This window comes from Salvelinus sp. IW2-2015, linkage group LG26, assembly GCF_002910315.2.
Source record: "Salvelinus sp. IW2-2015 linkage group LG26, ASM291031v2, whole genome shotgun sequence".
Classification (NCBI taxonomy): Eukaryota; Metazoa; Chordata; class Actinopteri; order Salmoniformes; family Salmonidae; genus Salvelinus; species Salvelinus sp. IW2-2015.
In genome coordinates, this window is record NC_036866.1 from 37,959,123 (window position 1) to 37,985,437 (window position 26,315).

The following is a 26,315-nucleotide window of genomic DNA, read 5'->3' on the forward strand; positions in this document are numbered from 1 at the left end:
AGAGCCAGTTATGTAACCAGACACAGTGTGTGACACAGTGGTGAAACCTTGCCTTTAGTGGTGTTGCATTCCTCTTTTATTTGAACACAGTGAATCATTCTCCAGAGATAAAAAGGAAGACCCTAACCCATTACAACAGTCCATTGACCATCCCCTCTATGGGTTATATAATAGTTCATGCCATTAAGAGGATACTGCTAGTCCACAGAATGGCTATATTTCAATCTAATTCTGGATGATGAATGTTATGCCTAAAGTAGCCGTGTTTTGCAGGCTTATAGGCATGGGTCGCAGACACTCTGGGAATGAGACTAGCCTTTAGTAACCACCTTGTGTTGGAAGAACACCAAACTCCACAAAACATAGTCAACATTCCGTAAAATGCTGGTGGAGGATGTATAGTCACAGAAAGGCTCCTAGAGTGGCCATGCCAACATGACCTCCGACCTCTCTAGCCCTGACCACTGACCTTTTCAAATCATCCCTTCAGTGCCTCCGAAGCCAGCCCACCTCCAGAGCCCGGTGACGAAGTCCGCCGCCCACCCGCTAGGGCGTGTGGAGAGAGCACTCCTCAGAGCCACCATGGAGGAGAGAAGAGGAGGGGCGATGGTGGTGAAGAGCCGGGAGAAACCCTCCAAAGTCTTGAACCTCATCAACCACTTCGAGGAGAACAGGTAGAGGAGGGGGGGAAAGTAGAGTACAGACTGAGAAAAGTATAAATTAGACCCTATCTGAGATACAGCGCTAACTCAAATGTGTGTGAAAATATTGCTCGTGTGTGTCTTGCTTTTGTGAATTTTGAGAGATTGTACTAACTGCTGAGAGAGCGAGAGAGAGAGCGAGCGAGAGAGAGCGAGAGAGAGATTTGACATGGGTACTTCCATTTACTAAAATAAATACCTTGTCCAGGCAGACATGAGTGTAGTAATCAAGTGTGACGTTAATAAACCTTGCATGCAAAAGTTTCCTAATATCTCCTACTATTTACAAGATGAACTAAAAAGCAGAAGTCACTTTCAGCCCGGTTCATTGATATTTCTTCAGAGGAACGCTTTAGACAGAGAGAGCACTAGAGATCAGCTTGTGTATCACAAGCCAAAGCATTAGTGGAGGATGAAAAGAGATTTGGACAAAGCGGAAAATCTGCTCCCTCAGTTGCGGGAGAGAGCTCACTGCTGTAGGATGAAGTCTGGACGAAAGAGGTAGGATTTTACAACACAAAGTTTCTCATGTTTTGATTCCTGCCTCAGATGATGTTATATTGTGTCCTCAAGGGTTTGGCTGTGTGTCAAAAGGTTTGGCTGTGTGAATCAGTCTATTGTTTTGTCAGAGATTAATAAGTTACCACAAGGCCAAGGCCGAGCATTTTCTCTATAGCAACACAGCCAGTCTCAGAATGACATAAGTTGGGATTTCATTTAACACTTGTTGCTAATTGAATATAAGTATTTTAGTTATCTATTGTGCCATCTGTTTTCCTATGACTTTAAGACGTTTCTGTTGTCATTCCCGCTTGGTTACAAGTCTGAGTGGTGATTTTAACAAAATGCGAGGAGGCCCATTGGCGAGAGACTGAGAGGGAGAAACAATGGTGCCCTTGTGTGAACCACTCATACAGTGGAGTCCAACAGCATTACCCGCTCAGTCCATTATTGCCGACCCAGGCCTCTACACACCAACTCAGGTCTCTGGAGCTACAGACTCACCCTCCGAGTACATTTGGTTTAGTTTGGCAAAAGAAGGGCAGCCTCTAAGGAATAGAATTAGCCTAGTAATAATCTGCTTCACATGCTGTGTTTCTTAGTAGAGGGAACCTGGAAACCCAGCAGATGATGCTATTAATGTAGCAATACAGTCTACCTCTAAATGCTATCATTATACGACTGTATACATTTGTTAATACTGAGGCGCATTAAGGTGATTCAGCCTTCCTGTAAACTTCTTGGAAAGTTAACAGATCGTTTCTATCTATCAAAGATTAAAGCCAAGTTTGCGAGGAGGATTTGTGAAACATATTGCGCAGTGTTTTGCGCAAGTGTTTCCATGGCCWACACTAACCAACCACAACAGTCCTCTGTGCTTTGTATAGACTAGTGGGGCAGCTGTTTGTTCACCCGCACCCGCCTGCGAACGCTATAACAAATCCGCAACCTCACGACTATATGTGACAAAGTGAAAATCTGAGGCTCGCACCTGACCCTAACCTGCTAATATAGAAAATGTGCTGTAAACTCCAGTCAGAGACAACGTAAAGATTTTTGGACAGGGGGTGCAGGATTTGTTGTTGCCTGATATAGATATTTCTGATAAGATTTCAGTTCGGCTTGGATGCATATTTTATGTGGTTGAAATACTATCAGTTTTTCTGATGCTGATAAAGACAGCACCTCTACAGAAGGTATGAAACTACGCATTGGCATTCTCTCAAGATGCTGAAAGAAATCAATCATATTTTTCCACTCCTGTTCCCAAGTCACATTTCTTCTTACATTTGATGTATAATTTCACTGCAAGAAATACTTAAGTCTGCAGGAGTTAATATTACTGCTATGTGAGATGTTATAGACCTACAATCAGTGTCCACATTTCACTTTCCATTTGAAGTCCCCATCCTGTGACTGTCAAATGTGTATCGCCTCACAACAGTGTTGTGTTCGAGACCACCTTGGGACCGAGTCAAGGAGCAGGTTTGTCAGAACAGTTTACTACCTTTAAAGGGACCCAGCCATCTCCCCACATGGGTGTAATAACTCTACCCACGAGTATGTTTCTGGGCATGACCTTTGACCTGGTAGGCTCGACTATTACAGTGCTGCCTGGAGACAATGCCACATTTTTAAGAAGTTTACCCCAAACTAAGTGTTCAGTCTTGGGCGAAAGAGTCACAGCTTTAGTGAGCTTCACTGTCCCAATCTTGCTGTCCCTTCCATCTTGTGACACTTGTCATCATCTGCAGAAACTGCTCGCCCTCTGGTGAGTGGGTCTGGCCATCCATGTTGTTGACGAGCTTCCAGTATTCATCAGTGCCTTTCATCTCATGCAATAGATGCTTAATGACATTCGATCCCAGGATGAGATCATCACGCTGTCCAGGAACAACTAGGGTGGGCACTTTAACATCATAGATTTGCATCTCCAAATCATAGAAACACTTTGTTGAGGTCTTCTTCCCCCCCACGCCCCACTAACACTAACTCTGTAGGAGGCTGATAATGCTGAGGAAGGGCACCTGCTTCCAAAAGTCTCTGCTCCGCATGTTCACTCAATGTACAGGCCATAGACCCAGTGTCAAGCATGCCCTTAAGCTGCACTTTCCCATGTACAYACACAGAGGTGTAAAACAAATCTGAAAAAGCCTCAACCTCTTYRMAACCTAACATAACAATTTTCTCTCCTTCTTTCGCATCAGAGCACAAAATCTCATACGTTTTCTCGAGATCATCAGATTCTTTCTTGGGGGCAGACAGTTGAACACCCACATTTCCCCCCTTCACCTGTGGGCGTGTCAGTTTAACGGTTGCTGCTGTGGTGGTGAGTTTCTCTGCTGTTGTGGTGGGAGTCTCTCACCACCGGGATTGGCATAGCGTTCCCCCTGTTTTGGACAATTTGACTTCCAATGATCTTGGGGAAAAGCACCAGAGGCACAGGTTCTCATGTCTACAGTGAATCACAGTGGAGTGATCTGCTGAGCCACAAACCCTGCATTCCCTACGCCTGAAGGGTTGGGCGGGGAAAGATGGCGCCTTGGCCTGTGTCTGTGAAACCAGAACGGGTGGTCTGCTCTTCTCTAAGGTACGTTCAAGCAGGTGAATGAGTCTCTCGATACTTGCACTCTGCCCATCTTGTTTGGCGCTTGATGTGAGAGAAGTGTCACTGCACGCACCAGCATTGACCCTGCTTTCAAACGGAGTTATCTGGGGATCTACTGTTACTTGCTTTGAGGATACAGTGGTAGATTGACACATGGTGGCCTTCCTGCGGCGTTCATGTTCATAGATTCTCTCCTGTACTTCACTCACAGTCCATTTCTCATTAGACTTGTATTGGAATACTGCTGCCAGTTTGGGACTGGCATCCTAACGACATCCTAACGACATCGGAGTTGGAGCTGTCAATCTTCTTACCTTGTCTCTTAAGGTCCCTCGTCAGCGACATCTACGGCCTTGTTCAATCGAACCCAATACTCCATAACAGCCTCTCCGGGTACAGGTTTAGTATTGTAAAAATCAGCCAAAGGCATGCATGAATAGGCCAATTCGCTGAAATTCTGTTTCAGAATGTCAAATACAATATCTGGCTTCTCAGTAGGATCAACAGTTGTCGCATTGCGTAAATGTATCTTTATTATGTCTCTTGCTTTGCCAGATAATCGACTAATCATCTCATCTGATTGTTCCCCATCAGGACATCCCTTCGTCCTCAAGTATATTCTCATCAACTCCTCCCATTCATGAATGGAGCATTTGTCTGTACCATCTCCTCTATATGTAGGAGGTTCCTTTATGTCTGATTGCATAATGAACTTCATTTTACTGAGGTCTACAAATCCTACTGACTCTGAATGATGATCACTTATCTTCTCTGTACTTACTGGTGGCTCATAAGTACTGGACCTGCCCCTCTGTAGTTCTTCCCTAATGGAGCTCCCTGTTTCCCGGGCTAGCTGAGTGACCAGCTCAGCTAGACCATCTACAGGGGCGTTTGGATTAACACTAGATGAAGGGCTTTCATCCACATTTTTTTGTGGAGCAAAACATGGGGGAACCTCCTGCACCTACACGCTTTACAGGGGTTTGATCAGATTATGAGAAAAAACTCCCCCTCCCAGCAGTGAATTTGGGTTCATCGCCATTATACGATGCCATGCCACTAAACCACTAATGTTACGTTAAAATGCCTATTGATGAACACACTTCTATGTTAGTTAACTATAAACAGCGCTCTCAATACATCGTTGTCAGAAAAAAAATCAACAGGAAAGAAAAGACTGCAGTTCCGCTTTTTGCCACAAGGCGGCAAGAGTACCTCAATGATGTAATTAGTCTCTAGAGCAGCAGCGCCGCGGTGATTGAGCTGACGTCGATCAACGATGAATCCGGGTCTAGAAGGCACCAATGTAACCGGTGCTGTACTGCACCGCTGTAACTCTGCGTTTGCCTGTCGCTGCCCGCTTGATGAGACTATAGACGTGGACTTTGGAGATCAGATAGTTTTAATCAAGCAGAATTCACTCTCTGTATCCTGCATCTGCATCCAAAAGAAAAGAAAACATTTGTAGAGCACATATGTTGTTGCGAATCGTCGCCTCTTTCTCTCATAGTGCATCAAAATGATTTGAGCACGCAGGGCAAAACGTAAGTACACACTCCCCCTACTCCCAGGATGCAGACATGCATAATAACAAATCAACATGACATTAATATATGAACCTGGTGAAATTCACATAGTACTTTAACAACTGTTACACACTAATGCCAGATATCCTCAAATAATGAACGAAAAACCTCAGTGTAGCCTATAGATATAAATTGCATCATAATTATACATTTTGATTTCTTAAAGATATTGTTTTCTCTTTTACTCAAACCACTTTATTCAACCACAGTAATGTCATGACCCAAAATCCGCCAGATTGAACACACGGGATGCAGGTTATGAGTCAACCTGCATATCACTAGTATAGACACAGTGAGGGTGTGACATTGTATTAAAGCATAGAGATTAATGACTCATCTGTACAGTGTATGTCAACCTCTGTTGTTCCTCTATTTATACACTCTTCCTGTTCTACCGACACTGACATGTACCCGTTGTGTGTGTGTGTGTGTGTGTGTGTGTGTGTGTGTGTGTGTACAGGGTTCAGACCTGTGCAGTAGGCTTGTGACACGTACTTCCTGTAGTAGGTGTTTGTTGTTCCTGTCTTCGTGCAGTGGAATCAGATGGTTTAGCTAGACTAGTGCACCCATTGAAACATGGTTTAGTCTCACTGATCTACCACAGGAAAGAACATGGGTACGATTCCAAATGGGTTTTAAAAGTGTTTTAAAGTAGTTCTGGACCTGCACTGTTTGATCATTAGTCCATGTCCCTGCTGGACAGTGAAGACTAAGGGGACTGGAAGGGAAGTGCTGTTTGACAGGGAAACAGCTGGACGAACTGCAGGATACAGTACTGCTGGATGGAGGTGTGTGTGTGTGTGTGTGTGTGTGTGTGTGTGTGTGTGTGTACACGTATGGACGTGTGTACTAGTGATGTGTGGATTGACTCATGAAGAAAAAACAAAAGCTTAAAAAAATCCATAAATGTATCATTCTTGTGCAATTTATATTTATAGGCTGCATTGAGGTTTTTCTTTCATGATTTGAGGCTATCTGGCATTAGAGTGTAAGCCTAAGCTTTAGGGCACCGTCCACTCACCAAATGCTTTAGGGAATGGACATAAAGTTACAATATTAAGAAGACAGAGAACGGAGGGCCAGAAAAGTAATGTTTTGGAAAGATTTGGTGAAGTGGTTGAAGAGGATGATGGTTGTGAGGCGATACAAATTCAACAGTCACAAGACGGGGACTTCAAAAGGAAACTGAAATCTGAACACTGACTGTAGCCTCTCACAGAGTGTTTCTTGGTAGTCTTAAACAAATCTTTGAAAACAAAAGTATACACCTCACACACATGGTTATGGGCTTAAAAAAATATGACCCCTGTGCCATGTCAGATATAGAGTTGAAATGGATTCCATTTTGAGTTTGCATCCCAATATTTCATCACAGAAGACTGAAAAATATTGATAACATTCCATCCATGAGGACACTAGGTCATTTGATTACAGGAAAGGGCTACTATTAACTTCTGCAGAATAAAAAATGTCTTGCAGTAAAATAATACACCAAATGTAGGCTAGATTTTTACTCGGGAACAGGAGTGGAGAAATAGGACTTATTTCTGTCAGCATCTTGGGAGAATGGGAATGTGCAGTTAGATACCATCTGTAGAGGTGCTGTCTTTATCAGCATCAGAAAAACTGATTAGTATTTCAGCCACATAAAATATGCATCCAAGCCGAACTAAAATCTTATCAGAAACGTTTTGGGTCGTTTTCACAGCTTTCTATTTCCTTAAATTGATGTCCCTTGACAATTTGGAACAGCAAATCTTTCCAGTTTTTTGGGGGGTTATTGGATTTTATCCCCTGTCCCTAAACGTCTTTGCTCCGCGAAAGAAGCAGAGATGACAGAGAACTTGACCGATGTCAACTAGATTGAAGCATTCATTCTACCGATTTCTGACACTATTCTGGCGAGTAAGGGTTTATTTAGTCTTTAGGGCAACATATAATGACAGAAGAGAAGCTGCGTGTATCTAATTATAGACAAGTTGAATACCAAAATGTCTGAAATTATAAGCAGAAGCATATCTAAAACAGGCAAAACATGATCCTGCACCCCCTGTCAAAAAATTGTTTAGCCGTCTCTGACTGTAGCCTACAGCACATTTTCTATATTAGGGTCGGGTGCGGGCCTCCGATTTTCACTTTATCACATATAGTCGGTTGCAGATTAGCAATTGCGGTGAACAAGAACCTCACCCGCGCACCACAAATGTGTGTGCATGTGCATTCAGAAGTAGGGCAGCAGGCTATCTCTAGGGAGTGGGGCTCTACCTCTCCAGTCTTCCTCTCCACTCCACTATCCTCCTCCTCCCCCCTCTTTTCCTCCCCTCCTCCTCTGCCCTACGCACTCACACTTCCTCTGCGCAGCTCACAGCAGCCCCAGAAGACAAGAGGAAGTTTTTGCATCTCAACTGATTTATTTTTTACCCTTGTACATACTCCGGTGCTGTCTTGCTGCCTCAGTCACTCTCACAGCACTCACTAGTTAGTATACCGCAGGCTTAACAGCCACTGAACGTGCTCTCCCGCTCACTCTTTTATTCTCATCTCCTGTCTTCTCCTGTCTTCTTTGGCTTTAAGTCTTTATCAGCGGTGGTCTCTGACTTCCTCCTGTTCTCTTCCTCTGCTCTCACAGCCAGTCAGAAACCAAGGAGGGCTCACCACTCAAGCAGCTCAGCAAGTCGCCCCTCTGCAGTCCGGCTCACCGGGTCAWCCAGAGACAGTCAGAGTCCGAGCAGCAGGACAACAACTCGGGGGATTCAGGCTCTGTCCCGGGAACGCAGCGGGATGCCCACAAACAGGCAACTAACGGGATGCTAACCCAAATGGACAGAGACAGGGAGAGTGGGTCCCCCCTGAGGAAAGACACTGCCCTGGAGAATGGGGACATGGGGGACGGGAGCATGGGCATCACTCCCCTCCTCCACACACAAAGACCCATACTGGGGAGGACAGTGGACCTACAGGATGAGACCACCAACATGAACAAAGGAAGCAAGGAAGAGGGCATTGTGGAGGAGAAGGTACCGGTAAGTGTCTGTAACTCTGTTACTATAAAGCTCTTACACTGAGCAACCATAGAGCTCATGTGAGTAGTGTTGGTGTTAAGGCAAGTGTTTAACCTGGCATCACAGTGTCACATGAATTTATATCCCTGTGTCAGATGTCTCAGGGCCTGTGCCCATTAGAGCCATGTGCTCTCTCATCTGACTGACTTCACAGTCTACTGAAACCTCACAGCTCCTTTACTGCGCGACACATCACACCAGATATAGCCCCTTCTGCCATGCCAGAGTAGCCTGCTAGCCTTTGTCTCAGCAGTGTGTCTGGTTTCTATTGACTGAGTCTGCTGGTCATTTCCATCTAGAAGGATCCATGAGCACCAACACGTGAAGTTTATAGGAGCATGTCAAATCTGGTGTCAAATGAATATACATATTTCAACTATTTTATATCCTAAATATTAGGAATAAGCAAAGYCTTTGATTTCTGGTCAAACAGATGGAAAGGGGGTCTTAGAAAACATCTACCTGAAATACATCAAAACACCATAATGTTGAAGTAAAGGCCAACTAATACCAACACTTACAGTAGCAGTCAAAAGTTTGGACACACCTACTCATTCAAGGGTTTTTTWWATTTTATTTTTACTATTTTATACATTGTAGAATAATAATGAAGACATCAACTATGAAATAACACATATGGAATCAAGTAGAAACCAAAAAAGTGTTAAACAAATCAAAATATTTTTTATATTTGAGATTCTTTAAAGTAGCCACCCTTTGCCTCGATGACAGCTTTGCACACTCTTGGCATTCTCTCAACCAGCTTCATGAGGAATGCTTTTCCAACAGTCTTGAAAGAGTTCCCACATATAATGAGCACTTGTTGGCTGCTTTTCCTTTACTCTGCAGTCCAACTCATCCTAAACCATCTCAATTGGGTTGAGGTCAGGTGATTGTGGTGCAATTGAATTGCCGTCGTTTTTTCCTGCGGTCCCAACTGGCTTTAATTTCAATGGTACAGTAGAGCACAGTAGAGTACTGTACAGTAAAGTAAAAAAAGTTGAGTAGAGTATAGTTCAGTACAGTACACAGTAAAGCACACTAGAGTCGAGTACACTATAATGTACTGTATTGGGAGGCATGTAGCCTGTTCTTAACTGACTTGCCTAGTTAAATAAAGGTTAAATAAAAAAATGAATTGTACTGTACCATAATGAACTCTTCTCTACTGTACTTAACTAGAATGTTCTGTACTGTCCTGTACTCTACTTTACTGAGCTCTACTGTGCTGTACTTTGATGTCTGAACTTGTAGAACATAGACATCTATGATTGGTTCAGATTTGGTCCGGACCAACTGAATTTGGTCATGTTTGGGGGAGAAGCTCATTAAAATAATAGCCAGTGTGTAAAATAATAAATACACAAATATTCAAAGGAGGATATTGCATAATTCTACCTTTGTGTGCCTATTTAGGATACATCACCAGGAATAGAATGACATTCATACCCATAATTATGTATTTCTGTGTAGTACAAATCAGATACCCATGGTGAAATTCTGTTAACGCAATTCTGTTACAAGGTGTAAATCTACTTCACAAACTGTTCAATAACCTAAATATTTTTTTTCCCAAAGTCAATGTGTCATGTCATAGCTGACATCTCATTCTTTCTGCAGACATCTTTGAATCTTCATTTTGATCATCTATTTAACAAGAGTTCTTAGGAAAAGTTGTCACGTAAAACACTGAGGAAGATTTTACTGAAATTCTGGTACCAAACTTTGCATCTGCACAGTTCTTCCAGTAAATGTGTTTTTGTAAAATGTTCAGTGTAAATTGTTAAAAGTAGTCTTTGTTTATAGGGTTGTATGGATTGCTAAACTTTCAAATCAATGTTTTTTTGTTTTGCATACATTTTATAGTCTAAAACAAGTCTCAACATAATTCCGTTGCCCTGCTACTACTGGGGGTTATTTTCGGGACTGGACTGAACAGATGTCAAACGCTTCAGCAGCTGAAGAATTGAGTTTGCGCCACAGTAGCCCTGTGGGAGGCCTTGCTGCTGCCTGGCCGGCTGGTATTTCTAATTATCTGGCTCTCAGATTAGTGTGTTCACTCAGCAGTGAATGAAACCCCCAATCTCTACATGGGACATATATGAGAGGTGGAGGGCTCTAGCTAGAGTGGCTCCTATATACCATGCTTCATGGCTTATCAGTTTACTGCATCTCTGTTAGTTACTTTACATACTTAGCTGGCAGAGAGTGAATAAGGTCAAGGACGTAGCAATTTTGTATATTTTTGACGACCATTACATATTGTAGACAGAGCTAGGGGGACAGTGTGTTTTGTCAGTTTCAACAGCCTGAGACAGACAAAAATTCAGTGTGTTTGGTTATGCTGCCAGTAAACACACTGAAAGTTACAGTTGACTAGTAACCACATTAACAATCGGTCCATTCGTTAGAATTTTGGGTAGAAAGTTCAAGGAACGACTGCTTTGGGGTAGAATAGTTGTTGTACTCTTGGCATCAAATACAGTAGATGGCTTGAATGTTAAAGTAAAAAACACTTAAAAAAATCCCACCGCATTTCAAAGTAACGAATATGAGAATAAATATTTGTACAGGAAGTAACACAGAGTAAGAGAACATTCCACTTGAACAATACTTGTGAGATACACACAATCCATCCATATCAATGAATAGAGGAAGCGAACATTCTTTCATTCTCTGTCCAGCTCTAACAATCAGTTGGGAACATATTCCCTAGTTTCCTGCAGAATCTTGATTTCTGAGTACACTATATATCCAAAAGTATGTGGACACTCATTCAAATTTGTGGATTCGGATATTTCAGCCACACCCAGTGTACGAAATTGAGCACACAGCCATGAAATCTCCATAGACAAACATTGGCAGTAGAATGGCCTTACTGAAGAGCTCACTGACTTTCAACGTGGCACCTTCACAAGATGCCACCTTTCCAACAAGTCTGTTCGTCAAATTTCTGCCCCTCTAGAGCTACCGGTTCAACTGTAAGTGCTGTTATTATAAAGTGAAAATGTCTAGGAGCAACAACGGCTCACCGCGAAGTGGTAGGCCACACAAGCTCACAGAACGGTACCGCTGAAGTGCGTAGCGCATAAAAATAGTCTTTCCTCAGTAGCAACACTCACTACCGAGTTCCAAACTGCCTCTGGAAGCAACGTCAGCACAATAACTGTTTGTCTGGAGCTTGATGAAATGTGTTTCCATGGACGAGCAGCCGCACACAAGCCTAAGATCACCATACGTAATGCCAAGCGTCGGCTGGAGTGGTGTAAAGCTCGCCGCCATTGGACTCCCCATCTGACAGTCCAACGGATGAATCTGGGTTTGGCGGATGCCAGGAGAACGCTACCTGCCCGAATGCATAGTGCCAACTGTAAAGTTTAATGGAGGAGGAATAATGGTTTGGGGCTGTTTTTCATGGTTCGGTCTAGGCCCCTTAGTTCCAGTGAAGGGAACTTTTGGCAACAGTTTGGGGAAGGCCCTTTCCTGTTTCGGCATGACAATACCCCCGTGCACAAAGTTCCATACAGAAATAGTTTGTCGAGATCGGTGTGGAAGAACTTGACTGACCTGCATAGAGCCCTGACCTCAACCCCATCCAACACCTTTGGGACAAATTGGAACACCGGCTGCGAGCCAGGCCTAATCACCCAACATCAGTGCCCGACCTCACTAATGTTCTTGTGGCTGAATGAAAGCAAGTCCCTGCAGCAATGTTCCAACATCTAGTGGAAAGCCTTCCCAGAAGAATGGAGGCTGTTATAGCAGCAAAGGGGGGAGGGCAACTCCATATTTATACCCATGGTTTTGGAATGAGATGTTCGACGAGCAGGTGTCCACATACTTTTGGTCATGTAGTGTTAGTGTGTGTTTTATAAACTGTACTGTATTGAGTGGTTTCTCTCACACAAAGCACTCAGAGACTGTCAATAGTAGTTCTCTCTTTGTTGATTGGTGTCATTTCCCTTCTAGCCTTTCATTTCCTCTCCTGATAGGCTCCCCCACCCCACAGTCACGCACACACACACACACACACACACACACACACACACACACACACACACACACACACACACACACATACACATACACATACATACTCCACAATATCCCAGTACACATCCATAATATCCCAATACACACAGGCACACATACTACAGTATGCCCAGACATCACTCCTCAATTAAAATGAATGAATGAGTCTTAATTAAAATGAACATAGAACATAGTTGAAGCACAAACATTTGATTAAAGCGATACTGTTGAAGATCTCTATGGGGAAGTGTGTGTTGGCCAGTAAGGCCTGGCCAGTGTTCACACTCAGTAGTGCTTTGTCAGGGTCTCCTTACACCACTATGACACAATAGTCCTCTCTGTGTGTGTGTGTTGTGTGTGTGTGTGGTGTGTGTGTGTGTGGTGTGTGTGTGTGTGTGTGTGTGTGTGTGTGTGTGGTGTTGTGTGTGTGTGTGTGTGTGTGTGTGTGTGTGTGTGTGTGTGTTGTGAGAGACTGGTAAGCTCATGGTTATACTCAAATCAAATCAAGTTGTATTTGTCACATGCGCCGATAACAACAGGTGTAGACCTTACCATGAAATTCTTACTTACAAGCCCTTAACCAACAATCCAGTTCAAGAAATAGAGTTAAGAAAAAGTTTTACTTAATAAACTAAAGAAAACACTAATAACAATAAACATAAAACGAGGATACAGACAGGGGACCGGTACCGAGTCAATGTGCGGGGTACAGATTAGTCAAGGTCATTTGTACATGTAGGTAGGGGTGAAGTGACAATGCATAGATAATAAACAGCGAGCAGCAGCAGTGTAAAAACAAAGTGGGGGGCATTTTATTAATTGTTCAGCAGTCTTATAGCTTGAGGGTAGAAGCTGTTAAGAGGCCTTTTGGACCTAGACTTAGCACTCCGGTACCGCTTGCCTATGACTTGGGTGACTGTAGTCTTTGACAATTTTTTGGGCCTTCCTCTGACACCGACCTATATATAGGTCCTGGATGGCAGGAAGCTTGGCCCCAGTGATGTACTGGGCCGTACGCACTACCCTCTGTAGTGCCTTACGGTCGGATGCCGAGCAGTTGCCATACCAGGCGGTGATACAACCGGTCAGGATGCTTTCGATGGTGCAGCTGTAGAACCTTTTGAGGATCTGGGGACCCATGCCAAATCTTTTCAGAATGGGGCCGTCCGTTCTATTTCTAAGGCAGTAGGCAGAGGCCGCGGTTATTTGGCTGGCCATTTACCATCATCCAAAATTCCATGACTGTCACAGCCCTGACAGGAACCTAGCGCAGCATGGGAATCAAGCACATGAGGACAATGTGGGAGGGAAAGATGAATTACACTGTGGGCATGACCTCAGAGTTCAACTTCTTCTTCACTATACTCCCAATTGTCTAACCTGTCTTTGAACTGTCTTTGTCCATTATTCTTTGGCGAGAGGCCCTTATGACCTCATAGGAACATCACCTATGTACATACTGTATGCATTTCCCCAAATCATCCCACAGCCACCTGACACAGCTCTCTCTTCTGTGTTTCAGGAGACCAATGAACAAAAGCTGTACAAGATCGCTACTGAGCTCCTGAAGACAGAGCGGGCCTACGTCACGCGGCTCAACTTGCTGGACCAGGTGAGTGTGTCCAGCTGTCCGTCCAGGGTCCTGTCACTTTAGGGTCCTGTTCAGTATGTAGCAGTGGTGGTAAAAGTACTCAATTGTCATACTTGAGTAAAAGTAAAGATACCTTAATAGAAAATGAAAGTCACCCAGTGAAATCCTACTTGAGTAAAAGTATTTGGTTTTAAATATACTTAAGTATCAAAAGTAAAGTATAAATCATTTCAAATTCCTTATATTAAGAAAACCAGACGGCGCCATTTTCTTATTTTTTTTATTTACTTACGGATAGCCAGGGGCACACTCCAACACTCATTTACAAACAAAGCCTGTGTTTAGTGAGTCCACCAGATCAGAGGCACTAGGAATGACCAGGAATGTTCTCTTGATAAGTGTGTGAATTAGACCATTTTCCTGTCCTGCTAAGCATTCAAAATGTAACGAGTACTTTTGGGTGTCAGGGACAATGTATGGAGTAGAAAGAAAGTACATTATTTTCTTTAGGAATGTAGTGACGTAAAAGTTGTCAGACATATACACTACAGTCCAAAGGTTTGGGGTCACTTAGACATTTCCTTGTTTTTGAAAGAAAAACACCTTTTGCCCATTTAAAATATCATCAAATTGATCAGAAATACAGTGTAGACATTGTCAATGTTGTAAATGACTAGTGTAGCTGGAAACGGCAGATTTTTTTTAATGGAATATCTACATAGGCGTAGATAGGCCTATTATCAGCAACCATCACTCCTGTGTTCCAATGGCACGTTGTGTTAGCTAATCCAAGTTTATCATTTTAAAAGGCTAATTGATCATTAGAAAACCCTTTTGCAATTATGTTAGCACAGCTGAAAACTGTTGTTTTGAATAAAGAAGCAATTAAACTGGCCTTCTTTAGAGTAGTTGAGTATCTGGAGCATCAGCATTTGTGGGTTCGATTACAGGCTCAAAATGGCCAGAAACAAAAATTTCTTCTGAAACTCGTCAGTTTATTCTTGTTCTGAGAAATGAAGGCTATTCCATGCGAGAAATTGCCAAGAAACGGAAGATCTTGTACAACACTGTGTACTAATCCCTTCACAGAACAGTGCAAACTGGCGCTAACCAGAATAGAAAAAGGAGTGGGAGGCCCCGGTGCACAACTGAGCAAAAGAACAAGTACATTAGTGTCTAGTTTGAGAAACAGACGCCTCACAAGTCCTCAACTGGCAGCTTCATTAAATAGTACCCGCAAAACACCAGTCTCAACATCAACAGTGAAGAGGTGAGTCTGGGATGCTGGCCTTGCTGATAACGGGCCTCTGTACGCCTATGTAGATATTCCATAAAAATCTGCAGTTTCCAGCTACAATTTACAACATTAACAATGTCTACACTGTATTTCTGATCAATTTGATGTTATTTTAATGGGCAAAAATAGGAACATTTCTAAGTGACCCCAAACTTTTGAACAGTAGTGTAAATAGAGAAGTAAAGTACAGATACCCCCAAAAAATACTTAACTCGTATTTTTTTTAAAGTATTTTTACTTAAGTACTTTACACAGCTGGTAGTTAGAAAACGTTTTGTAACTGTGAGAAACAGGGAGGTATTACCTAAACTTGTCCAATAACAGAATGTGTTGATACGGTGTGTCCTACCGAACACTGGCCCAGGTCTACCTCAGAATGAAAAGAAAGCCGTGTTCGTTATTATGATCAATTCAGTGTGGTTTAACTCACCTGGCCATGTTGTTGTGCCACCATGCAGGTGTTCTGTGCCAAGCTGACGGAGGAAGCTCTAAAGGGCACGTTCCCAGTGGACGTGGTGAAGAACATCTTCTCCAACATCTCCTCCATCAACACCTTCCACAACCAGTTCCTCCTGCCTGACCTGGAGAAACGCATGGGAGAATGGTGAGCTTCACATGACTGGCCAGTGGCCACAGAATCAGTGTACAAACTCACAGATCTCACCTTTTGAGAATGCATTAAAATACAATAAAATGCAATAGCTAAATCCCAATTCTGACTCACTCAGAATCAGACTCACTCAGACACAGTTACAGTATTTGTGTAATCTAGATGAAATAAGAACACCATTTATCATCAAATAGAGAAGTTGTGGTCTGTCGGTTGGAATGTCCCGGTTGAACTGTGATCAAGGCCTAGATTCAATCAGATCAAGCGATAGCAGACACCTGCACAGTGGATGTTTTGGCYGTGTCGGAGGTGGAACTGCGTTGGAGCCGTCAAATCGGTGAGCAGCTGCTCTTGCGATCATTGTTTACGAAGCCACACCCGCCCCACTCGCAGAGAAGATCAGTTAGAAAGTGTAGTCTATATAGAAATATTTACGCTCAAATTGAAAAATCATTCAACAAAATCATGAGACTTTCTATCATCCTAATGGAGGTGTAGATTACATCTCACATTCTAGTGTTCAAACCTGTAAACCAGGCTGCATGTGATTTCTGTGCTACATGCAGCCAATGGCAATGTCCGCTTTAGGTATAATGCCGGGAGCATGGATTTGACAGCTCTAACACAGTTCCACCTCTGATACCGCCAAAACAACCGCTATGTGGATGTCGGCTAAAGCGGATCTGATTGAATAGAGCCCTAAATGAGTCAATCCCCACTTAACCCACTATATCATTTCAATGTGGATAATTGGGTAATATTTGGTTGAGACGTTGATCAATGAGAATACAACCTATATTCACCCACTCAAAAAGACAGCCAAAAGTMAGTTGAATTTKCAATGTGTTATCACTATGCTTTCAAACATCTAAAAGCACAACCAAATTCCAATGGAAAAAACAATGTCTGATTTTTGGTTTAGTTGTCACCCAAATGTCTATCACTGCGCGCGTTRAACCATTTAAAAGCACGGCAAAGTTCAAATGMGAATACAATGTCAGATATTTTGTTTATTTATACAACAGATGGATGTGTTATCCCTGTGCTTCATCTAATAGCAGAACCAAATGACCTGGATTGCAGTTGAGATTACAAAGTACATGGTGCAAGTGATAAATGCCTTTCGAAATTCTGCACAGATTATTACAGCAATTGTGAAGATCTCCACAGACCTGTGACGACTTATGCATGCTCTCTTGAACATGCATTTATTTCATATAACAATATGTCTACAAATTCATAATTGATATGTTGCATTCACCTCTCTATCTCCACCAAAAATCTAAATGAAAGAATATGACTAAATCTAATAAAACATTTAAATGTACTTTAAATAATATTTGATTTMATTTAGTCCTATTCTTTAACTTAGATTGTTAATTATTATTAATTTGTAGACAAACTGGAATTAAAGCCAGACTAAGTCAGTGGTACAGATTGAACTATCCAAGCAGAAGATACATCTCCTTTAAATGTTAAATATTTGGTTGCACTGAGAATTAAACKCAATTCAACACCACTAAATATCATCATTACATTTGAAATCAACCAGAGCTTGAAACCCTAGGCCTATTGTATTGTCTATTTTTAGTTGAWTTCTGGGTTGAWTTGAAACAATAGCTGTGCAAATACTATATAGGCCTGAATAGTATCATTGATGATATAATGATTGATAATGATTGATAAAGTATGGTCACTTTTAATTTGCTCTGTTCAACCTACCCTTTGAAATGGCTTCGATAGCAACAGTTAAAGCTACAAAATGTAAATTTTTGGGTGACCCGATCAAATGCACATTGATAGATCTATAACATACATTTCTTTCTCATTGAACGCAAGTCTCTAAGAAGTGGTAGATCTGTTAAATGTGCACTATTTCTATGCTTCACGTTGTTAAGTTTTGTTTTTGCATCTCTTAGTTTCGGGTTTGTACACCAGCTTCAAACAGCTGAAAATACAATATTCTTTGGTTATGGGAAATATATTTCACAGCMGTTTAGATGGTACAATGATTAAATACACTATGCTTGCTTGTTTTGTCACATAAACTGAAATGAAGTGCATTGTTAGAATTTTAGTAACCAGGAAATGGCTGAGCGATTTCTGCATATTGCATCTTTAACCTACTGTATTTCATTTTTATGTGGAGATCTCMCAACAATAATTCTCAAGATAGGACATTGGTAATAATAGTGACATATCATAGCTAAACAGGGCTGGGCTTGGTTAAAACCCTGGATGGGAGCGCAACGGGTTAGCTGTAGATAGATCAACTCTCCAGTAGGAGGAGCTGTCCAGCCTATTGTTATTTTTTCTGATAGTGGATATAACGTTGAAGATCTAACATTGTTTTAAAGATACAAATGTAATATATTTAACACATGCTTTGTCTATGTTGAAATTTGGTTCACCCGCTAAACAACGGTTTACATTTACTTTTTTTCAAATCCAATGTATTTTCCAAGTTAATTCCACGTCACAATACGTTGACAAATTACGTTGAAACAGCGTTGATTCAACCACTTTGTGCCCAGTTGGTCTCTAGTTGGTGGAGTTCCAGGGTTGAGAGATGGTTACCTTATGGTTCCTATCTAACTGGCACCCCTCCCTCCCTCCCTKCAGGGAGTCTACCCCTCGCTTGGGGGACATCCTGCAGAATCTCACACCCTTCCTGAAGATGTACGCTGAGTATGTGAAGAACTTTGACAATGCAATGGAGCTGCTGAAACAGTGGACGGACCGCTCACCACAGTTCAAAGCCATCATCCAGGACATACAGGTACTAGCGTAGATTCTAAACACTGGCTTAATTCAGAGGTGCACAGGTCTGCAGTTGTGGATTAACAAATGAGTTGTATAGGAATTATATAATTCCATATAAATTCTAGGAATTACATTGACATGGCCCTTTCTGGGTGTAGATCGTGGCTTCCCCCTCTCTCACTCTCTCCTACACCCAGGTTCTGTTACCTCAGGTCGTAAATTCCTGGCGGAGACGCTCTCCCCCTTTTCATGCAGAGAGAGAGACCACAGAGTGAACAAAGGATTTKACGTGTCCGAACTCCTAAATCCCCGAAGTGGGAAAATGAAATTATATGAAACTATCGGGCAACCTCTAGTTTGTATCTAATTCTTGTATAAAATTAATGAGTAAAGATGAAACTATTTGTGAAATGATGTAATGTGATGTTAACCTTTTAATTTTGAGAGAATTGTATTCCCTGTAAAGTTTAACTTGTCAGCGGCATGCCCCCGTGAGCACAGACATGATCTAGGGTCATGGAACTGCCCTCTTCTAACTGTTACGAATAAAAGCCCCTCCTAAGAAKATTTTCTTCAGACTAAGCAAACCCACAGCGTGAGCTGTGATTGCGAATAGTTAAGACCACGCATACCTCGGTGTAAGCTGAGGTGGCACAGGTTTGATTACCAAAACTAGAAAACTATACCACGTGAAGCTACACAGCTGGAAATGGTTCAACTCTGAGACTATCAATCCCTACAGAAWAAGAGCAAATCTTAGATACTAATTACTAGTCTGCAGCTAGAAATGATGTAATCCTGGGATGTGAATACCGACAACCGCCGAAATATCTACTCTAAGAACATTGGACGCCTGACGGATCCATTACAACAGACACTATCAGGAGCCACCGATAGAGCCACCACCATGAGTAACCAGAGACTCTCTGATGAACTGACTCTCCCGCAGACAGACCGACGATTCCAACAGAGAAGACAACGACATATGGGCGTAAATATATTGATTGCAATTAGTCCCGAATGAGCGAGCGTTCATGTGCAAAGGATTAGCATTTCAATTAATATAATTATACACTGTGTGTAGTGATCCATTTTGTCTTTCCCGCTCTTTCTCAGTCCACACCCCCTTCCCTTTGTATACCAAGCCGTCATATCGGTTTAGCCCACTAGGGGATCATCCCTATCATTGTTAGTAACCAATATCTACTGTTTGTTATGCATTTCTGTGATTATTTAGTTAGTAAATACATGATTAAGCCAATTGGTGTATGGATGATTCATGGTTTAGGCTGGGTTTGTGCAGATAAACTAGAATTCTACGACGTTTGAACAGAGACTGACGTAAGGTAAAGAATAATTAATGAATAGAAGACTAGTTGATCAGATATTAAAATATCTGAYGAGTTATATTCGGAAAATTATAATTTTGTAATCTGAAGATTTTCCGTGGTGCCCCGACTTCCTAGTTAATTAAATTTACATGACTAGTTTAATCACGTAATAATACTTACAGAGAATTGATTTGATAAAATAACAGTCTTCACCATTAATGATGCCAAAGACACAACAACATGATCTGAGTTTTGAACTATAGCACCATAATCATTTACCTGTGGATATACATATATTTGTTGCGAGCCGAGGACTCATTCGGTTTACTAGGAGAAAGCCCAAAAATCTATCTGAATATTGATTTGTACTATAAATTGTAACAATAATGCTTGTACGAACTCAAACTCAGGCACAGAGAAACAGAGGTAAGGGTAAATCCAGATATTTTACTTAGTCTTGACAGAAACAAGGCAACCGCACAAGAGCACACTAATAAAACATGAGACCTAAGCACAGATACAGGCCAACTGAGGAACCTAAATAACAAGGCAACCAGGTGAACAGAGAAGGTAATTAAACACAGGTGAATCCAATAAGTAATAATCAGGGTAACCTGAAAATTAGAAAACAAGGTAAGGGTGCCCTCCAGCGGTAACCTAAAGAAACAACAATCAAATAAAACAGAAACTGTGACAATAAATAGTCATGGAACAATGGATTTATGGTTGTGTCCACTGATCCTGTTGAATGGATATGCCTCAAACAATTTGTCTGAKTTTACTTTTAAGCCTTCAACCTTGAAGTGACAGTGGACTGTTTTACTGTGTGTTTGTCAGAGCCAGGAGGCGTGTGGCAGTCTGACGCTCCAGCACCACATGTTGGAGCCGGTACAGAGAGTTCCCCGCTACGAGATGCTGCTCAAAGACTACCTGAAGAAACTGCCTCAGGACGACCCCGACCGCCGAGACGCAGAGAGTGAGTACAACACTGGAAATTCACAAGAGTGCTTTTACTATTCATAATATAACACAGTAGAGCAGGATTACATGTAACTCATTTCGACAGACTTCTTTGTCATTATAATCATGTATAATTTACTTCACATTAAAAATTTAAGACATTTGAATCCTCCAATGCCTAGCAAAAACATTTGCCTTACATTGAAAATAAACAAATCTGTTGTTCACAATTGTAGAAAATTTTTATTAGAAAGGTCAAAATGAATCATCCCTTCATTCCATGTTTCTCAGAGTCATTGGACATCATCGCCATGGCAGCCACACACTCCAACAGTGCCATTCGAAAATCTGTAAGTACAGTCCCACTGATAGCACACCACTCTTATAATCTGAAATAAAATCAGGACCTGTATTCAAAAAGCTTGTCAGAGTAGGAGTGCTGATCTGGGATCAGTTTTGCCTTTAATATTTTACTGAATAAGACTACATGGACGGGGGGGACCTGATCCTAGATGAGCACTCCTACTCTGAGACACTTTTTTGGCTAGTGCTTGAACCCAACCAAGCATTTTGAACCCCTTCCCTTCTCAGGAGAATCTGAAGAAGCTGCTGGAGATCTATGAGATGCTGGGGGAGGAGGAGGACATCGTCAACGCCTCCAATGAGTTCATCAAGGAGGGACACATCCTGAAGCTYGCTGCCAGGAACACCTCGGCTATGGAGAGATACCTCTTCCTGGTGAGAAACTCACACAAACATACACACATTTCACTTTATCCGTATACTCAGCCAAGTCTGAAGCAATACATTAGCAAAACAAGCATTAATCACAGGTGTTCCTTTGTTTCCCCCTCAGTTCAACAACATGCTGTTGTACTGCGTGCCCAAATTCAGCCTGGGAGGGGCCAAGTACACGGTGCGCACCCGCATCGGCATCGAGGGCATGAAGGTGCTGGAGACCATCAACGAAGACTACCCTCACACCTTCCAGGTGTCTGGCAAGGAGAGGACTCTGGAGCTGCAAGTCAGGCAAGATCTCAATCCAACCCATACTATACCCTTAATACACCCTATAGAGCCATTAATGAATAACTGCCATTGTTCTCAAGATAAGTGTTCTACTCCACCCTATGGCCATATGTATGAAAACTCTTTACAGCCATGATTCTCAAAATAGCTGTTAACTGTATACTACAGTCCCACGGCCTATTGATAACAATATGGATAACTGTAACACCCAAATTCTATGCAAACCCTATGGGGGCTTAGTGTATGATAAGTGTACTACTACAGCTCATGATAAACAGTAGTGTAACATAACATTCTATAGATTGGAGTCATTGTGGTTACCCCAAGCCACAGCTCAGCTCACTACATAACAGTTACACCACAATCCCACAACTGACAAAATAGCTCACTACTGTTMTTGTTTTTCATTGTATTTTTCAGCTCCGAACAAGACAAGGACAACTGGATAAAGGTACATAATCACATTCTTTTTGGTTAACACTATCTTATAGTTATATTTTCTGTATGTTCAGTACATTTGGGTGTGTATTACTGACCATGTCTCTGTCTGGCCTGCAGGCTTTCAAGGAAACTATTGAGATCTTCCATCAGAAGAACGAGACGTTCAAGTCCGCCTCCAAAGACGTGGAGGAAGTGTCAGTGAGTGCCACCACAATGAACATGACCTCTGACCTCTTACTCCTCTATCACTAGGTCCTGTGTACTGTATCTGTACCAAAAACCTTCTCGTGTCTGAGCTACATGTGTTTGTATGTATTGTAATCTAGACGGCAGAGCTGGGGAAACGTGCTCCTCGCTGGATTCGGGACAAGGAGGTYACAATGTGTATGAAGTGTAAAGAGCCCTTCAATGCGTTGACGCGACGGAGACACCACTGTCGAGCCTGCGGATATGTGAGTGAGAAGCGTCCGTTTGACACCCTTCTCTCTCTCCCTCAGCACCCATTATAACGTGTTTATACTAAATGCTATACTCAACCCATTTGACGGCTGGCTGTTTGGCTAGTTTACACTCTGTCGTTCATTCCAGATTAGACCGATGTTTCTTCTGTCCCTGTATCAGGTTGTGTGTTGGAAGTGCTCAGACAARAAYGTGGCCCTGGAGTACGACAGCAACAAGATTAACAAGGTGTGTAAGGACTGCTACTCCATCCTGACTGGAGAGGAGAAGGCCGAGGGCAAGAAGAAGGGCATTCTGGAGGTAAGGGGAAAAGAGAAACACGCGCACAACTGCGTCTGCATATTTTATTTTTACCTTTATTTAACTAGGCAAGTAAGTTAAAAACAAATTCTTATTTTCAATGATGGCCTAGGAACAGTTGGTTAACTGGCTTGTTCAGGGGCAGAACAGTTTTGTACCTTGTCAGCTCGGGGATTTGATCTTGCAACCTTTCGGTTACTAGTCCAACGCTCTAACCACTAGGGTACCTGCCGCCCTATATCGTCTGTGTCTTAACAGCACTCCTCTGTCTCCAGATCGAGGCGGCTCAGTTCTCCGGAAGCAGTATKATTTGTGGCTTCCTGCAGCACTGTGAGAAGAACAAGCCCTGGGGGAAGGTGTGGTGCGTCATCCCAGAGAAGGAGGCATTGGTTCTCTACCTCTACGGAGCCCCACAGGTCAGCCACATCATCTAGATACTGTCAATCACAGCAACATGCTCTACCACTGTGAAGCATGGGGTGTTATGAATGGTTCCAGGAGTTTTTCCCCCCTCACTCTTTGATCTGACCAGGGAAAACTCCTGGCCCTAGTTATGATATAAATGATCTCTACCTTTTCCATCTCCTCCCCTCTCTCAGGATGTGAAGGCCCAGTCCTCTATCCCTCTGCTGGGCTACTCTGTGGAGGACAGCCCCCGGCCTGCCGACCCTCCAGCCAGCTTCCGTCTGTCCCAGTCCAAGTCTGTCCACAGCTTCGTGGCCGAGAGCGAAGAGCTGAAACAGCGCTGGCTCAAGGTGATCCGGGTGGCTGTGACTGGGGAGGTGCCAGAGTCCCAGATGCCCAACGATGCCACTGCCAACGCCACGGACGCCCAAGAGACAAGCTCAGACAGCACCTAACTGTGTGGTGTGGCATTTAACAGCTGAGGGCCACCAGAGACGTATGTGCATYTATGCAAACACACACACTCCCATGCTACCTTCATGGACACACACAAGACCAATGTGCAAACTCAGTGCTGGATAAGCTGCCTCTCCTCCCCAGAGTGGATTCTACAAATCTTAAGCGAGGACTCGGCTTGGCTCCACTACCAGAGCTGTGCTGGAATGGGAAGAACACAATCCAGTCCAATCATCACTAGAGCGGAGCAGGGGGGAATGGACCTCAGAACGGTCTCTACTTCCCCCTGTTCAGGGCAACCTGCCTGGGGTATCTTGCACCCTGAGTACCCCAAGGTCCTTAACCCAAAATAGTAAATAAGATAGTTTACTCAAGCCGTTTAAAGGTTCCTGTCTGGCATGCTCACGTCAGAGGGAACAGCTGGCTCTTGTCTACTTATTGTCCCCTCCCGCTCGCCCAACCATGACCAGAATAAATGAGTCAGTGATATGTCTCGCCCTGTGTCACCACCTCCACGAAGCGGGGGCAATAAGTAGACCAGAGTGGCCCAGCCCCGATCAGATAAAATTAGGTAGTGGGGTGTCTCGCTTTCTCTACCATCCCTGCTCAGCCCTCACTAGGGATGCCTGCAGGCTCAACAGACCACCTCCAGCTTCATAGACGTGGGTCTGCCGATGTGAATCAAGAGGGACTGGTTAGAACTACACTGTCTATGAATTAGCCCTGTGCACCTGTATATAGTGTTACTCCATTTTCCATGACAGGAACATTTTCATTTTTATGTACAAAGAACCAATGCTCTCAATAGGTTTTGATAACAGAGATGTTGACCCTGTAAAATGTGTACATCAAAGTTTGAGCAGTGTTTTTGATCAAAAAACCTAACGTACTTCTGACATCTGAACAGTGGTTCAAACTAAAGGGTCCTGTCCTAGGATAGTATCACTGGGAAAGTTTAGTCCTCACTTCTCCAATCAGGTAGTTTCACATCACAGTAGCCAGGAGCCATGTAACAGAGTTCCTCTAGTACCTGGGTCAAGGTCCCAGAAAGACCTATTAGTCAGAATAGCAATCGAGAGGATCACTCCACACTTTTCAATTGCTGTAACCCCATAAACTAATGGAAAGGATGCAGAAGTACTCACCCATCCAGCACGAACTGGCTTCAATCCAAACATGCTGAGGGATAGCCTTTCCAGCCAGGCAATGCATTATGGTTACTCTGCTGCACTTGTCCCAAGCTGGATCAACCTTCCTCACCTTGGAATCCAGAACCTTCTCCCAAGTCAGTGACCTCTAAACCAACCACATCCTGGTCAGAGTAATGTGTAGAAAAGTGTCACATTTTACTACTGCATGTCAGTCATTAGAGCCTTTCTACTCTAATCCTGTAGGCCTATAGTATGAGGACAGACACGCTGCCATAGGGCAGCATTGAGGATGAATGGTTGTACAGCTTTAATGACCTAGCCCCACAGCCCTGTTGTAGACATGTATAATACACATACAGTGGGGTTCTTTGTAGCTGACCAACAGGGATGACTGTAGACTAAGGACCCAGATCTTGTCTTACATGGGGACATCACCCCACAAAGCAGCACAATCAGAAGGTGGGGAAAGAAATGTACTTTTTTTAAATATACGTATTTAAAAAGTAATTCATAGAATATGCGCATGGTGATTTTAAGGAAAGTAGCACAAAAAAAGTTAACCCTCAAATTGCCATGTGTTCTGTCCCATTCAGCCAAGCCATGTCAACTAACAGATTCACTAAAAAGTATTGTCCCTCAATTAATACCGTAGTTGAGTGTGACTAATCTATCCTATGACTGCAGAATAAATTGTGTTGAATGGAATAGGCWAATGTGCCTATAACCTGTGTTCATACATGTTCCTATCCCCTGTACAATGCACCTCTCCAATATCCATTCTCGCAGAAGAGCACAACAATCCCGTCTTAAGATCTGAATGTAAAACCAGATTGTTTGTTCACTCTCCCGATCCCCCCTCCCCAAGGTTTGAGAATCTACGCACTTTACCATCTTATATAAAGTGTACCTTGTAAGAAAATAAAGCAAGATTAAAGTATTATGGAAGTGCGTCACTGGTTGCTTTGTGAATATGATCCTACTTTCACTATGACTTGTTGACCTTAACAGTTTTGGTTCTCTTTCCTACTTTCT

The 26,315-nt window shown here is 42.8% G+C and overlaps 1 protein-coding gene across 6 annotated transcripts in view; it reads left to right on the forward strand.

Annotated features, from left to right (window-relative positions):
* The window catches only part of fgd4a (FYVE, RhoGEF and PH domain containing 4a), a 109,849-nt gene extending 83,629 nt beyond the window's left edge, over positions 1-26,220 (forward strand). For 5 of the 6 annotated variants that reach the window (XM_023971295.2, XM_023971294.2, XM_023971297.2 and 2 more), the window contains exons 4-18: positions 491-674; positions 8,026-8,419; positions 14,013-14,102; positions 15,837-15,982; positions 18,611-18,767; positions 20,920-21,058; positions 21,334-21,392; positions 21,634-21,780; positions 21,899-22,071; positions 22,492-22,522; positions 22,630-22,710; positions 22,839-22,964; positions 23,134-23,271; positions 23,547-23,687; positions 23,871-26,220. In XM_023971295.2, the coding sequence (XP_023827063.1) occupies positions 491-674; positions 8,026-8,419; positions 14,013-14,102; positions 15,837-15,982; positions 18,611-18,767; positions 20,920-21,058; positions 21,334-21,392; positions 21,634-21,780; positions 21,899-22,071; positions 22,492-22,522; positions 22,630-22,710; positions 22,839-22,964; positions 23,134-23,271; positions 23,547-23,687; positions 23,871-24,131 (2,267 nt within the window). In that variant the 3' untranslated portion in view covers positions 24,132-26,220. Of the gene's footprint in view, positions 1-490; positions 675-1,106; positions 1,203-8,025; positions 8,420-14,012; positions 14,103-15,836; positions 15,983-18,610; positions 18,768-20,919; positions 21,059-21,333; positions 21,393-21,633; positions 21,781-21,898; positions 22,072-22,491; positions 22,523-22,629; positions 22,711-22,838; positions 22,965-23,133; positions 23,272-23,546; positions 23,688-23,870 lie in introns of those variants that run through there. The other variant, XM_023971298.2, reaches the window with a different exon arrangement.
* The last annotated feature ends 95 nt before the right edge of the window (positions 26,221-26,315 follow it).